At 38.7% G+C, this 14,842-nt stretch overlaps 1 protein-coding gene across 1 annotated transcript in view; it reads right to left on the bottom strand.

Moving 5' to 3' along the window:
- Positions 1-14,842, bottom strand: part of LOC126272651 (leucine--tRNA ligase, mitochondrial) — a 125,299-nt gene that overhangs the window by 86,935 nt on the left and 23,522 nt on the right. The window contains exon 3 of the mRNA XM_049975655.1: positions 954-1,196. Coding sequence (XP_049831612.1) covers positions 954-1,196 — 243 coding nt within the window. The remainder of the gene's footprint in view (positions 1-953; positions 1,197-14,842) is intronic.

Genomic DNA, 14,842 nt, shown 5'->3' with positions numbered 1-14,842 from the left:
TGAGGATGGGTCGTGAATCATGCATACGTTGCTCAGTAGAACACTTGCCTACAAAAGACAAAGGTCCCGAGTTCGTATCCCGATCCGGCACACAGTTTTAATCTGCCACAAAGTTTCTGCACATTAGGTTATACATATCCTCATATAAATGACCTTTGTGTATTCCACATGTTGAACTGACAGTCCCAAAGATAAGGTACTAACTCAAATGAGAACTTAAAGCTAGTTCTGAATTTAGTGAATCAATATATTCAAAAAGCAGCAGCAACTTTGTGCTATTTATTACATTACACACTAGTTATTTGTACTACTTAGTTCGCCTCTGCAATATTTTCAATGTAAAATATTTGTGGCAGTGACAAGGTTTCGTACAAAATCTGGATCACAGACATAGCAATGGGGTTCTAACTGAATTCATGACAGTTTATTATTTTACTTAAAACTACATTATTAATTTTTGGCCAGTCACAGAACCAAGAATTTTTATGGGTTCCCTTGATAGTTCTTTGATGATAGCTGCACTGAGTATGAAACTGATAACAAATCACAACAAATTAAACCTTTTCCATCATCATGATTACTGTGTTTGAAAACATTTGCAGCTATGATAAACAGTTTTCTTAATTTACAGAATTATGGTATTTGTACTCGGACAAATTAACAAATAGCTTTACTACTATCGAAACTGGAGCAAGTAACAAAGAATAATAGCCCTATAGAACAACTGAAAAGTAATTATATTGGGTTTTGGTATGCAAAATGATTTCTCCATAAGCAAAACGAAAGATACAAAAGTAAGACTACTTACTAGAGACTGAAAATATTTGAGGAAGAGCTAGATATAAAACTTGTGAATAAATGACAGAACACTTATTTTCAAAATGTTTCACAAACTCCTACTGACTGAGGATCACATTAAATATTAACAATATCCCACTTGAAATATGTGTTACCTCCTTTTGATAGACTAGGCCAGCTTCATACAATTTTAGAAAAATGTATTGTGTCCATTGGTAATATTTAGGGTCACAAGTTGCCAGCTCTCTTTTCCAGTCAAAACTGCAACCAAGTTTCTGCAATTGGGTTTTCATGTGAAAAATGTTACTCTCAGTCCATTGGTGAGGCTCCACTTTATGCTCTATGGCAGCATTTTCTGCAGGAAGTCCAAAGGCATCCCACCCCATTGGATGCATTACCTGAAAATTATACTCACAGTAGCAAAGAAAACGACAAATGTAAATTTAAATTAAATAGATCACACAATATAATATGGCACATCATAACTCAATTTTGTGGTAATTCATCAAGCTGAACTAAATTTTTCTGGTTCCAAAAGTATGAATTGGTCGGGAAGTAAATTTTAGTATGTTGTGCAGAAACTTGTTGAAAGAACTGAGTATACTACCTACCACCTGGCAGCAAATTTATTCTTTATGAAATTTGTCATATGTGAGAAATCAATACCTCAATTCACAAGTTCAATACCCGGAAAAAGAAAGATCTTCATTAAAGAGTTCCAATTGCTCACTCCAGAGAATTGCCCATTAATCAGGGAAATACATTTTCAATAGTTTGCCAGCATCCATAAAAAGTTTGGCTGCTAATAAAGTAGAATTTAAGTGGAGCCTAGTGAATTTTTTAATGGCCAACTCCCACTCCATCAATGAATCCAGTAGCAGAATCAATAGATGAACTTATTTTTAACCATATCAAGTAACATGAATGCCATGCTAACTTCCGCACAGATGCAGTGCATTAATGCAATCTGCATGAGTAAATCTCATGAACTATTTTTGTTTCTGACAATGCTTTCCTTGCTTTGGTGCAATATAAAAGGAAAAAGTACATTAGCATATCAATTGCTCTATAAATATGTATTATGTATTTTTTCTTTTCCTAATATGGGGAACACCTAACTATGAGCTTATAGAATGAACAGTCTGTCCACTCTAATGTAATCCACTGTTTGGAGAAATACACAAAGACTTAAATTTCAGCTTGTCATTGACTGCAGTTCCTCCATGATGATTCACAAGCTTGTACAATGGCCATTTCTCAAGAAGGGTTGCTCAGAGTAAGCTAGCTCATTGTTCCTTTACTGGTATTTCATTACATCACTCAAAGGTGTGCTCTAAGAAAAGCTTGCTAGTATAAGAACGTGATATTTAAATAAATGGTATAATACGTAAATAATATACAATATATATCTATACATAAATACGGAAAAATACATTGTTGAGCCAAAAGATTGCGACCACTACTATCAAGAGATGCAGTGCTGCCTGTTGACATTAAAAGCACGACATGGAAGGAAAGTACATAAGCGAAGCAGAGAACAATTATTTGCACCGCAAGTGGAGAAATCCACTGACTATCCTACTTTGACAAAGGACAGATTGCTAACCACTGCCACATCTGAAAGAGCATCTTGGAAATGCCACAGCTGATCGGCTGTTTTGGTGCTACTGTTGTGAGAACCAATAGAAAATGGTTGAAGGACAATGAAATCAAGAGCAGGCAACGCTGTGATGGATGTCCATGCCTCACCATAAAATGGGAGGTCAAACACTTGCTTGCTCTGTATAACAGGATAGGCATCAATCTGCAGCAGATCTGATGAGAGATTACAATGATGGTGCAAGGAAAAGTGTCTTGCAGCACATTGTTCATCACACATTGCTGACAAAAGGGCTTCACAACAGACAACACTTACATGTTTCCATGGTGACCAGATGACATCGTCAGCTGTGATTGCAATAGACATCTGATTATTGAGACTGGACAGCGGATCAATGGAAACATGTTACCTAGACAGCCGAACCAAGTTTTTTGTTATAAATCTACATGACTGCTCTGCATTGTACACTTAAGTGCCTGGCAGAGGCTCATTGAACCATTATCACACTCTTTCTCTATTGTTCCACTCTCAAGCACCATATGGGAAAAAATGAACATTTAATATTTCCGAGTAAGCTGTGATTTATTTTATTATGGTGAACATTTCCTCTCTATGCAGGTGAATGTCAACGAAATATTTTCGCATTTGCTGGTTGATAGTCATGTCCCAGATACACCTTATCCTAGGCAAATGACTGCTTGAAACATGCACCATGCCATAGATGCAGACCAGGTCAGGAGTGGGGGGGGGGGGGGGGGGGGGGGCAGTAATATGCTATAGGGGACATTCACCTGGGCCTTTATGACAGAGCAAACAAGAGGTGTGATGGTGCAAAGTCCATTATTGCCAGTCTTTGCACCAGTGTCTTGGATTAAATTCCAAACCTCTTCACAGCCTCTCATGAAATGAGGGCATACAACAATGTTGAAGGTGATCCTTCCCTTGGTGCTCTTCAATTGGAGTAGGCTATCTATCGGCACCATGATTCACACTCTCCCTTCTCTCATCTCCAACACACACACACACACACACACACACACACACACACACACACACACACACACACACACACACCATTACAGTAATCTACACATAACAGATAGACTTACACATACAGGTCTCATACTTAATGAAGGAAAGGTGCTTGTAGGTACAAATGATAGGAAAAATCTTTCCATTAAGGAGCTAAACCCACCCTTTGGAGTCTTCCAGCAATTCCTGCTGTACAACATGACATTACTTTACCTTACCTGGGCTTTCATGAGACTGTGGTAGTAATCTAAGGCACCATGACAGCTGTGAATTATATGAAAATTATTACAAACCACTGGCATCCCTTTAGGCTTGATGTCTTTCCCAAGGGTGATGGCATCTTTCAGCAAAATAACTATCCATGGCACATGGCCAGAATCATGCTACAGCAGTTTGAGGAACACAACAGTGAATTAACAGTGATGTCTTTGCTACCAAATTTGCAAGATATGGATCCAGTGGAACTCACTGAGATTGCTATCAGGGAGCAGCTCCACGTTCACAATCGCAGGACTGTAAATTACGGGAGTTACGCGACTTGTTCTTGGACATGTGATGCCATACCTCTGGAAACCTATCACGAACTTGCTGAATGCATACCAACAGAATTGTTGCAGTACTACATTCCAAAAGTGAACCAACACATAGTGAAGCAGATGGTTGTAACATTTTGGTTCATCAGTGTATAATTAAACTCACTATTAACACTATGTGAGATATATATGGGTCCAAATATATGGAATACGAATTGACTGGAATGACAGCCTACTTAGCATTTGCTGACATGGAAAGTTTTTCTAAAAACCCATGCAGGAGCAATAAAAGTAGTAGTTAGTTAAGAACTGGTAAATCTGACTAACAAATATCAACAAGACCCAAATGTCAATTTCATACAATGACTCTCATACTAATTACCCTGATTACACATCATCATTGCAACTATATCTATATTCTCTGAGCCACTTTACAATATGTGGCAGTGTGTACTTTAGGAACCACTATCATATCTCGTCCCTGTTCAATTCAAAAATCATGTGGTTTCTAAACAAACATGTGACAAAACATGTTACTCTTCTTTGAATTTCCTCTGTCTCCCCTATTAATGCTTCCTGGTATGGTTCCCAGAGTGGTGAAAAATACTCAAAAATTGGTCAAACAATTGTTTTGTATGCCATTTCTTTCTTTTCTGAACTATATTTCCTTATGATTCTTCGAATGCATTATTTTTCAAGTAATATTATGTATACAAATCACTTTAGGGTGCCCCGGGCACCAACTCCTACATGTTTACAGCGATAAATAATAATGTTTGATACGTTAAGAGTCAACTGTCAGTCCTCACAGGAAGTGTCACTCCACTACAGGCGTTCCTGCACTCTGCTACAATTTTCTGGTTCTGCGATTCACTATATAGTACAGTATCATCCATTAACAACATAACAGGGCTCCCAAATGTCATCCACCAGCCTATGGGGCCAAGACACCCTCTCCTCATTCCTCCACAACTTCAACACCTTCATTCCGATTTGCTTTACTTGGACATCAGCCCCATATACCACCTTCCTGGACATTGAACTCCACCTCTCAGATGGTCCATCTGAAGCCATCTAACCACCTACAGTAACTGTACTTTGATAGTTGCCATCCACTTCACACCAAAAAGCTACTCCAATATAAGCAGGCCACCCATGGGCAGTACATTTTCAATGCGAAGCAATCCCCTGCCCAGTATGCTGAAGGTCTCACAAAAAGGCATTATCCCCTAAATCTAGTCAGTAGACAGATACATGCTAATCATCTGGCCATCCCCGGGAACCAGCTGCAAAGAAACCACAGAACCCTAACTTCACTCATCCTGTACCCACCTCCTCTCCCTCACAGTCTTTATTTTGTCTTCCCCCTCCAATCTAGTCCTACATGTCACTGTGCACTATGCACAACTCACCCTGCATACAGCCATAACAATCTCACCAGTGCCACATTCCTATTCACTGCCGTCACCACCATTTTTCAACCCTCCCTCCCATCACTCATCTCTTTTCTCCCCTCACTCACTCAACTTTACAAAAACTCTCAGTCCACTCAAGCTGCAGTGCTGGCACATTGAAGCCATAAAGCGTGCATTTGAGTGTCCTTCGGCAGGTACTAGTGGACAAACAGTAACACGTAACATAATGAGGCAGTACTATATTTCTTGTGTAAGTAGATCTTGGGTGAAATTTGAGCCTAATTAGATGAGGACCTGACTGAAAAGTTTACATTTCAAGTACATTTATGCCAATCATGGCAATATTTGATGCGGAAGTCAGTGGCTTTTAACCACACATTCAAAATTATATCACAAAAGGCTTATTTGCACTGAATGCCTTTTGGGACTCAAAAAGAAGGATGGAAGATTAGGGTTTAATGTCCTGTTGACTTTGAGGTCATAAGAGACAGAACATAAGCTCAGAGCGTTTCAAGAATGGCCTAATTGGGCCCATGCAGCTATAGACTATATAAAAACGAAGCTGTAAGTACTACAGAATATAGTCTTGTGACGAGCACCACATGCCATGTGTTTCAGTAAGGTTGTCGAGTTGCCCGTGATAAAGACATCATACCCTTCCTCTAGGGCTACAAGTTAATGGCAATTAGGTTTTACCTTTCCTGCCGTATGGTTCGAAACTGTCACATCTGGAACCTTTGGAGGTATGACAGTAACAAAACCTGGATGCTCAGGCAGCCCTTGTGACTGTTAAGGGATTGAAACCACTCATTTCCAAGTCATTTTCATTTCAAGCTATCATATCTAAACCATCATTATCTCAATAATCATGATTAAACAATTACTGTCATACCATTTTGATCAATGGCTGGATAGTTAGTTCCATGTCTTGGGGTGAAATACTGAAATATATCTCAAATGACAATAGCCATTTGAGGTATATGAAGATGTGCACACCTGTTGTTGTTGTGGTCTTCAGTCCTGAGACTGGTTTGATGCAGCTCTCCATGCTACTATATCCTGTGCAAGCTTCTTCATCTCCCAGTACCTACTGCAGCCTACATCCTTCTGAACCTGCTGAGTGTATTCATCTCTTGGTCTCCCTCTATGATTTTTACCCTCCACGCTGCCCTCCAATACTAAACTGGTGATCCCTCGATGTCTCAGAACATGTCCTACCAACCGATCCCTTCTTCTAGTCAAGTTGTGCCACAAGCTCCTCTTCTTCCCAATCCTATTCTATACCTCCTCATTAGTTATGTGATCTACCCACCTAATCTTCAGCATTCTTCTGTAGCACCACATTTCAAAGGCTTCTATTCTCTTCTTGTCTAAACTATTTATCGTCCATGTTTCACTTCCATACATGACTAAGCTCCAGACAAATACTTTCAGAAACGACTTTCTGAAATTTTAATCTCTACTCAATGTTAACAAATTTTTCTTCTTCAGAAACGCTTTCCTTGCCATTGCCAGTCTACATTTTATATCCTCTCTACTTCGACCATCATCAGTTATTTTGCTCCCCAAATAGCGAAACTCCATTACTACTTTAAGTGTCTCATTTCCTAATCTTATTCCCTCAGCATACTTAATTCGGCTACATTCCATTATCCTCGTTTTGCTTTTGTTGATGTTCATCTTATATCCTCCTTTCAAGACACTGTCCATTCCATTCAACTGCTCTTCCAAGTCCTTTGCTGTCTCTCACAATCACAATGTCATCGGCGAACCTCAAAGGTTTTATTTCTTCTCCATGGATTTTAATACCTACTCCGAAATTTTCTTTTGTTTCCTTTATTGTTTGCTCAATATACAGATTGAATAACATCGGGGAGAGACTACAACCCTGCCTCACTCCCTTCCCAACCACAGCTTCCCTTTCATGTCCCTCGACTCTAATAACTGCCATCTGGTTTCAGTACAAATTGTAAATAGCCTTTCGCTCCCTGTATTTTACCCCTGCCACCTTCAGAATTTGAAAGAGAGTATTCCAATCAACATTGTCAAAAGCTTTCTCTAAGTCTACAAATGCTAGAAACGTAGGTTTGCCTTTCCTTAATCTTTCTTCTAAGATAAGTCGTAGGGTCAGTATTGCCTCACATGTTCTAACATTTCTATGGAATCCAAACTGATCTTCCCCGAGGCTTGGCTTCTATCAGTTTTTCCATTCGTCTGTAAAGAATTCGCATTAGTGTTTTGCAGCTGTGACTTATTAAACTGATAGTTCGGCACACCTAGTGATGTAATAAACAGGAGAATTACTTTCATTCCTTAGGAAGGAAACAATTCTGAGGCAGAACTCTCAACATGAACATCCTTGTTAATGGAACAATGTACTGATGTAGTAGTTTCATCACCCAGTCAACTGGCAGTTTCATTTCATTTTATTATAGCTTACCAGTAATGCCTGGAGTTTGTTGACATGTGATCTGTCTTTCTTTTACTGTTCACAAGTAATAAAATCCCAAATATTCTGGTTACTGAAAGGTAAATTTAGTTTTTTTATTTTGCGTCATATAGGTACCACATTGCATTTAATTTTTTAAGGGTGAATTTTCTTTTAATGTTTAGTTCATATTTTTACATGTCTGTGTTCAGCATTGATTTAAGACAATAATTCCTTTACTGCTGGCAAGAACACAGAATGCACATGTCTCTTGGGAAAGTGCAACAATCTGGCTCAAGAATATGTATGGACATTGAAAATACACTAATGGATGAAGTAAACTTTTGCGCGATGTGCACTGCCAAGTAACATAGCTTGGTAAAACATGGACCGTGCAGAGAAAGAACTGCTAAAGTATAGTACAGATGGTAACAAAGAAGTACACAATGAGATGAACAGAAATGACATTTTTATTCAGAGACAATAATTACACCAATGTCACCATGACCCATGATGGTCTTGTGGTAGATCATTCCATTCCTCTACCAGCCTGGTTGACAAATGGTGGATGGTCGTTCGTGGATGTGGGCATGCTGCCATCTATCCCCCCAGTACTCAGTGGGGTTTAAGTTGGGGACCAGGCAAGCCAGCCCATTCGTCGAACGTCCTCAAGTTCTGAGAGCTCCGCCATCAGTACTGTTCAATGCTGTCGTGCACTGTCACCCACTTACTACACCCAGATTACATGCATCAAGAGCACAGGAAGACTTTAGTGCCATAAAACTGAATGACAAGTGTACTAACAAACAATCAGAAATTGGAAATATTTTCAATAATCATTTTTTAAATGTTGTGGAGAAAATAGGATCTAGATCTTCACTAGAAGAGGCAAGGCTTCTAATAAGAGGCCATACCTGTGCAGTTTGAAACAACAGTATTTCCACCAACCTCTCCCTCCGAAATCAGTAAAATAATAAACTCACTGAAAAGTAAAAGCTCTTACGGCATTGATGGCAGTTCCAGCAAGATACTTAAAGCTTGTTCCCCACAGATAAGTAGGATTCTCAGCCACGTATGTAATAACTCTATGGAGCATGGTGTTTTCCCCGATAGACTGAAATATGCCAATGTAAAACCATTGCATAAAAAAGGGGGATACATCGGATGTCAACAACTATCGCCCAATCTCTCTTCTGACAGCTCTATCAAAAATTTTTGAGAAAGTAATGTATTCAAGAGTAGCCTCCCATATTTGTAAAAATAAAGTACTAACAAAATGTCAGTTTGGTTTTCAGAAAGGCTTTTCAACAGAAAATGCTATATTCGCTTTCACTGATCAAATATTAAATGCTCTGAATAACCGGACATCACCCATTGGTATTTTTTGTGATCTCTCAAAGGCCTTTGATTGTGTAAATCATGGAATTCTTTTAGATAAGCTAAATCATTATGGTTTGAGGGGGGCAGTGCACAAATGGTTTAATTCATACTTAACTGGAAGAATGCAGAAAGTTGACATAAGTGGTTCATGTAACGTTAAAACAACAGCTGATTCCTCAAACTGGGAGGCTATCAAGTATGGGGTCCCACAGGGTTCGGTCTTAGGTCATTTACTGTTCTTGATATACATTAATGACTTACCATTCCATGTTGATGAAGATGCAAAGTTAGTTCTTTTTGCTGATGATACAAGTATAGTAATAACATCCAAAAACCAAGAACTAAGTGATGTAATTGTAAATGATGTTTTTTCACAAAATTATTAAGTGGTTCTCAGCAAACAGACTCTCTTTAAATTTTGATAAAATACAGTATATACAGTTCTGTACAGTAAATGGCACAACTCTGGTAATAAATATAGACTTTGAACAGAAGTCTGTAGCTAAGATAGAATTTTCAAAATTTTTAGGTGTGTCCATTGATGAGAGATTAAACTGGAAGCAACACACTGATGGTCTGCTGAAAAGTCTGAGTGCAGCTACGTATGCTATTAGGGTTATTGCAAATTTTGGTGATAAGAATCTCAGTAAATTAGCTTACTATGCCTACTTTCATTCACTGCTTTCGTATGATATCATATTCTGGGGTAATTCATCGTTGAGTAGAAAAGTATTCATTGCTCAAAAATGTGTAATCAGAATAATTGCTGGAGCCAGCCACGGTCATCCTGCAGACATCTATTTAAGGATCTAGGGATCCTCACAGTAACCTCACAGTATATATATATATATATATATATATATATATATATATATATATATATATATATTCACTTATGAAATTTGTTGTCAAAAGTAATAGCAGTGTGCATAGCTATAACACCAGGAGAAAGGATGATCTTCACTATGCAGGGTTAAATCTGACTTTGGCACAGAAGGGGGGAAATTATGCTGCCACAAAAGTCCTTGGTCACCTACCAAACAGCATCAAAAGCCTGACAGATAGTCAACCAACATTTAAAAATAAATTAAAAGAATTTCTAGATGACAACTCCTTCTACTCATTGGCTGAATTTTTAGATATAAATTAAGGGAGGGGAAATAAAACTAACTTAAACATTAGTGTCATGCAATATTTTGTGTAATGTAATATCGTGTACAGACATCTTTCATTAACCTGAAACGTTCCACATCATTATGAAGTATCGTATTCATGATCCATAGAACAAGTATTAATCTAATCTAATCTAATCTAATCTGAGCATTCGGAAGTTGTTAGTCATGCTGGTGGAGGAATAGAATGCCCTACCAGAAGAACTACTTGACAATCTTGTGGCCAGCACGGGAGTACGTAGCAGACCATGCATTCCCATCTTTGGTGCTGAAAGACCTTACTACGAAACATGTTCTGTCTTTTGTAATGTACAGGGGAGCATATCAATCTAGGTGACTTCAGTACAATTACTGACTTTGAAAAAAGTGCATTTTCTGTTCATCCCATTGCATGTTTATTTGTTACCTTCAGTACTAACTGCAACAGTTCTTTCTATGTGTTGTCAAGTTTCATCGAGCTATGATATCTGGCACATTGGACACATTGTCCAAAAGTTACTTTTGTTCTTAAGTTTTGCACATCAGTGTAAGTTGATGGTTCATCTGCTTATTATGAGTGTCATGTCACTTACTGTTGCTACCTTGCACCTATGGGTATTGAAACTAAAACATTGATATTTTGTATTGATATTGTACAAAATGTAATGTACATTTGGGAAATATCAACATTTGTGCGTCCATATTTTAGATTCTTTTTTGAAACTAAAAGAAAATATCGAAGTGCATGCTCCAGTTGTTCCAGCAAATGTTGAAAGATTTTCTTGCTCACAAGCACTTGTTGTCTGACTAGAGACATTCTCTCATTTTCGGAAACATCTGCATGCTGACTGACACACTGCAATGACTCTACACTGGTTATATAACAATTTTCATAAATCTTAAAAGAGTGACTTTAATTATGAAAAGCACAGCAATTTTAAATTAATTATGCTTTTTGTAGTTCCAGTTCCAACCTCCTACAGTTTTTAATTGCTCTAGTTCATTGTAAAGGTCACTTTATACATATTTTATATCAATATTACATTTTATCAGTATCTTCACATCATTTACCTATAACTTTAAAGGTATCTTATCTAGATGAAAGCTGTGGCCCTGCAGCTACAGATCCTTGTTCATAATAGTAAACTAAATGGATACTCACTAGGGACAACTGCCCCCCCCCCCCCCCTCTTGGGGGTACCCCTGATTTCCACACCATAAGAAAATAATATACAAGCATTAGTGTAATAGTTTCAACTGCTCTATTGGCTACTAATGGGATTTTCTGTCATCTATTGCACATTGCAGAAAGAGAAGGAAAATGAGAAGTTGTTGCCCAAGGCTTTCATTATCAATGGAGTTTTCCAAAACGTTTGGGAGCACTGGATGGGAAGAATTTTCCATGAAAAGATCACTTCAGACTGATTACTGTTGTTATAACTATAAGAAGTTTTTCAGCATAGTACTAATGGCTGTTGTAAACTAGCTGTGAATTTATAATGGTTGATGCTTGCTTTAAAAGCAGAATTTCAAACAGAGGTGTTTTGAGCTACACTGATTTCTGAAAATCATTACTAACAATGCAATAAAAAATCCCTGCACAATGTAAAGGGTGACAATTATTGAACTACCTGAAAAAAGGCAAGTTAGTTACAAACTAAGGCATACACACACACTTTATTCAACATGTAAATGTCACTATGGATATTCGAATTATTGTTATGACATGTTCGATATGTCTGCCACCACTGCCGATGATGCGGAGCAGAAGAATAGTGAAAATCTGCATGACTTGCTGAAGTGTCTGAACATTGACACTGTCAATGACCTCCTGAATGGCCATTTTCAGCTCAGAGTTATTGCTGTACACCTTGTCTTTAATATAGCCCCACAAAAATGTGTCGCATGTGTTCAGATCTGGAGAAAGTGGCGGCCAATCGAAGCCCATGCCAATGGCCTCTGTATACTCCAGAGCCAGAATGTGATCCCCAAAGTGCTCCTCCATGACATCAAACACTCTCCTGCTACAATGGGTTCGAGCTCTGTCTCGCATGATCATCATCCTGTCGAAATCAGGGTCACTTTGTATAAGGGGGACGAAATTATCTTCCAAAACCTTCACGTAGGTGTTCAGTAGTTACCGTACCATCACAGAATATTGCACCGATTATTCTGTTAGTGGACACTGCACACCACAGTCATCCATTGAGGGTGAAGAGACTTCTCAATCGTGAAATGTGGGTTCTCAGTCCCCCAAATGCGCCAGTTTTCCTTACTGACGAACCCATCGAAATGAAATCGGGCTTTGTCACTAAGGCGCATGTGCATAATAATTTCCATCATGCCCCGTGGCCAACCATGCAGTCTGAACGTCCTAACGTAAACTGTTCAGAATTTATGATGATTTTATTTCATACAGTTCAATAACTGTCACCCTGTATATTGCCAAATAGTGACAAGAATCTTTCATTCATTTTTATGGATGACCATACTTTGCCACTTAACAACTTGAATCCTTTCAAGCAAATTGGATTATAAATACAACAGCAAAATTTTAATTATCAACTACATCAAGCACGCTGTATTGAAGAGAGTGCATTTGGAATATTGGTCTCATGAATTAGTGTACTTCAAAGACCTGTGAATGTGTCTTCCAATGAAGACCAAATTGTAGTATTAGTCTGTTACCATTTGTTCTACTTTCTCAGGAAAATCAAAAACACACATAAATGGCTAAATGATCTATAAATATGGAATATGTGGAGTCTGGTCTTGTCACATGAGGAACTTGGTGGCAGAATCAGGAGAAGCAGGACAGTGAAGCACTCATTCCTGACATGCAAAATCAGTGAAGGGCACTTTTTTTTCTTCCTTCGATTTTGAACACGAGGTTCCAAGGCAAACAAATTGCATGTAATACATACTGGGTGGATATAATTAAACTGACAGTGCTCTGAATAGTGCAATGTGGGTTCTGTAGATTGCAGGACACTGAAACACTGTAGGTATGTTCATTAATCAGTGCACTCACAGAGTATGCTGAGAAAGAAAGTTCCGCTTTCTGCCACAAGATGAAAATATGGTGCTGTAAGCAGTCAGTAAGTGAAATGTTCCGTGGTTTGCTGTCAGAATGTTGTTTGCTTTCTGGTGAGACACGTCAATTTCTTTTTTGAGGTTACTGTTGGTGTAAAGGGTTATGAAAGTTGAAGTTTTCTGTACAAAATGCCATGGCTATTGAGAAAAAACCCTGTGCACTGCTGGTAAAGTTGTTTTATCAGAAAGGCAGCAACAACAGTGCTGCACTGCAGGAGTATCACCAACAAAAAGAGCTGCTCCATGTCAATAAATGGGCTAAAGAATATGATCAAGAAATTTGAAGAAACAGGTGAACTAGGTGGTGCAGGCAGGAGAGAGAGACAGCCCATTCTCATGGCAGTTGTTGTAGTTGTAGTTGTTGTTGTTGTTGCAGCTGTAGCTATAGCCAGCTGTGCAACTCATGCCTCAAATTCTGCAGCCAGTGCTTCAGCTGTCTCATGGGAATTCTCTATCCCCCGCTTAACATTTAAAAAGATATTGCGGCACATTTTACACTTGTATCCCAACGATATTCAGAATGCACACCAAATGAAGCCCCAAGATAGGCTACAAACCTGTGTATTTGCCCTTTCTTTATTCAGATGCATGGAAATTAATGACATGTGGCTGGGGTATACTCTTTGGTCAGAGGAGGCATATTTTACTCTGCAAAGTGTTGTGAATGCACAGAACTATTGCACATGGAGTTCTACTATGCCACACACTGTGCAGGAATATCTATTGCACACAGCTTGTGTCACTGTCCAGTGTGGTTTCACAAGCTCCTTCATTCTCAGTCAGCATTTCTTCGAAGAGATGACAGCTGTTATGTGTATAGTGACACTGGTTGGTTGGTTTGTTGATTAAGAGGACTAAACTGCAAGGTTATCACTCACTTTTTCCTTACTCAGATCTCAGATTAAAACCTTACCCCAAAATAATCCTATATCACCTGAAATCTGGGGAAGGCCGGTTGGCTGATTCAGGGGAGGTGACCAAACAGTGAGGTCATCGGTTCCATCAGGTTAGGGAAGGATGGAGAAGGAAGTTGACCGTGCCCTGTCAAAGAAATCACCCTGGTACTTGTCTGATGCAATTTTAAGGAAATCATGGAAAACCTAAATCAGGATGGCTGGACATGGGTTTGAACATTGTCCTCCCAAATGCGAGTCCAGTGTGCTAACCACTGCGCCACCTCGCTAGGTCGCAGGAAGAAACACAATGTGTAGAACTTTGTGTGTAACAACACTGAAATGGAAAAAGAAAGTAGAAAGCCAAAACAGAAAACATTAACTAATAGGAAAAATGCAGTAAAAGGTGTTAAAACAATATAGCAGATGGCCTGGGCTGGTTCATCACAAGAATAGAAAAGGCTGAGTCAGCAGCTCTGCAACACACTAAAATCTCCAGACTAAAAACAAAAGGTAAAG

The sequence above is a fragment of the Schistocerca gregaria genome, chromosome 5 (assembly GCF_023897955.1).
Source record: "Schistocerca gregaria isolate iqSchGreg1 chromosome 5, iqSchGreg1.2, whole genome shotgun sequence".
Taxonomy (NCBI): domain Eukaryota; kingdom Metazoa; phylum Arthropoda; class Insecta; order Orthoptera; family Acrididae; genus Schistocerca; species Schistocerca gregaria.
Note: the sequence above shows the minus strand (reverse complement) of the source record. Positions and strands in the feature narration are given on the sequence as shown.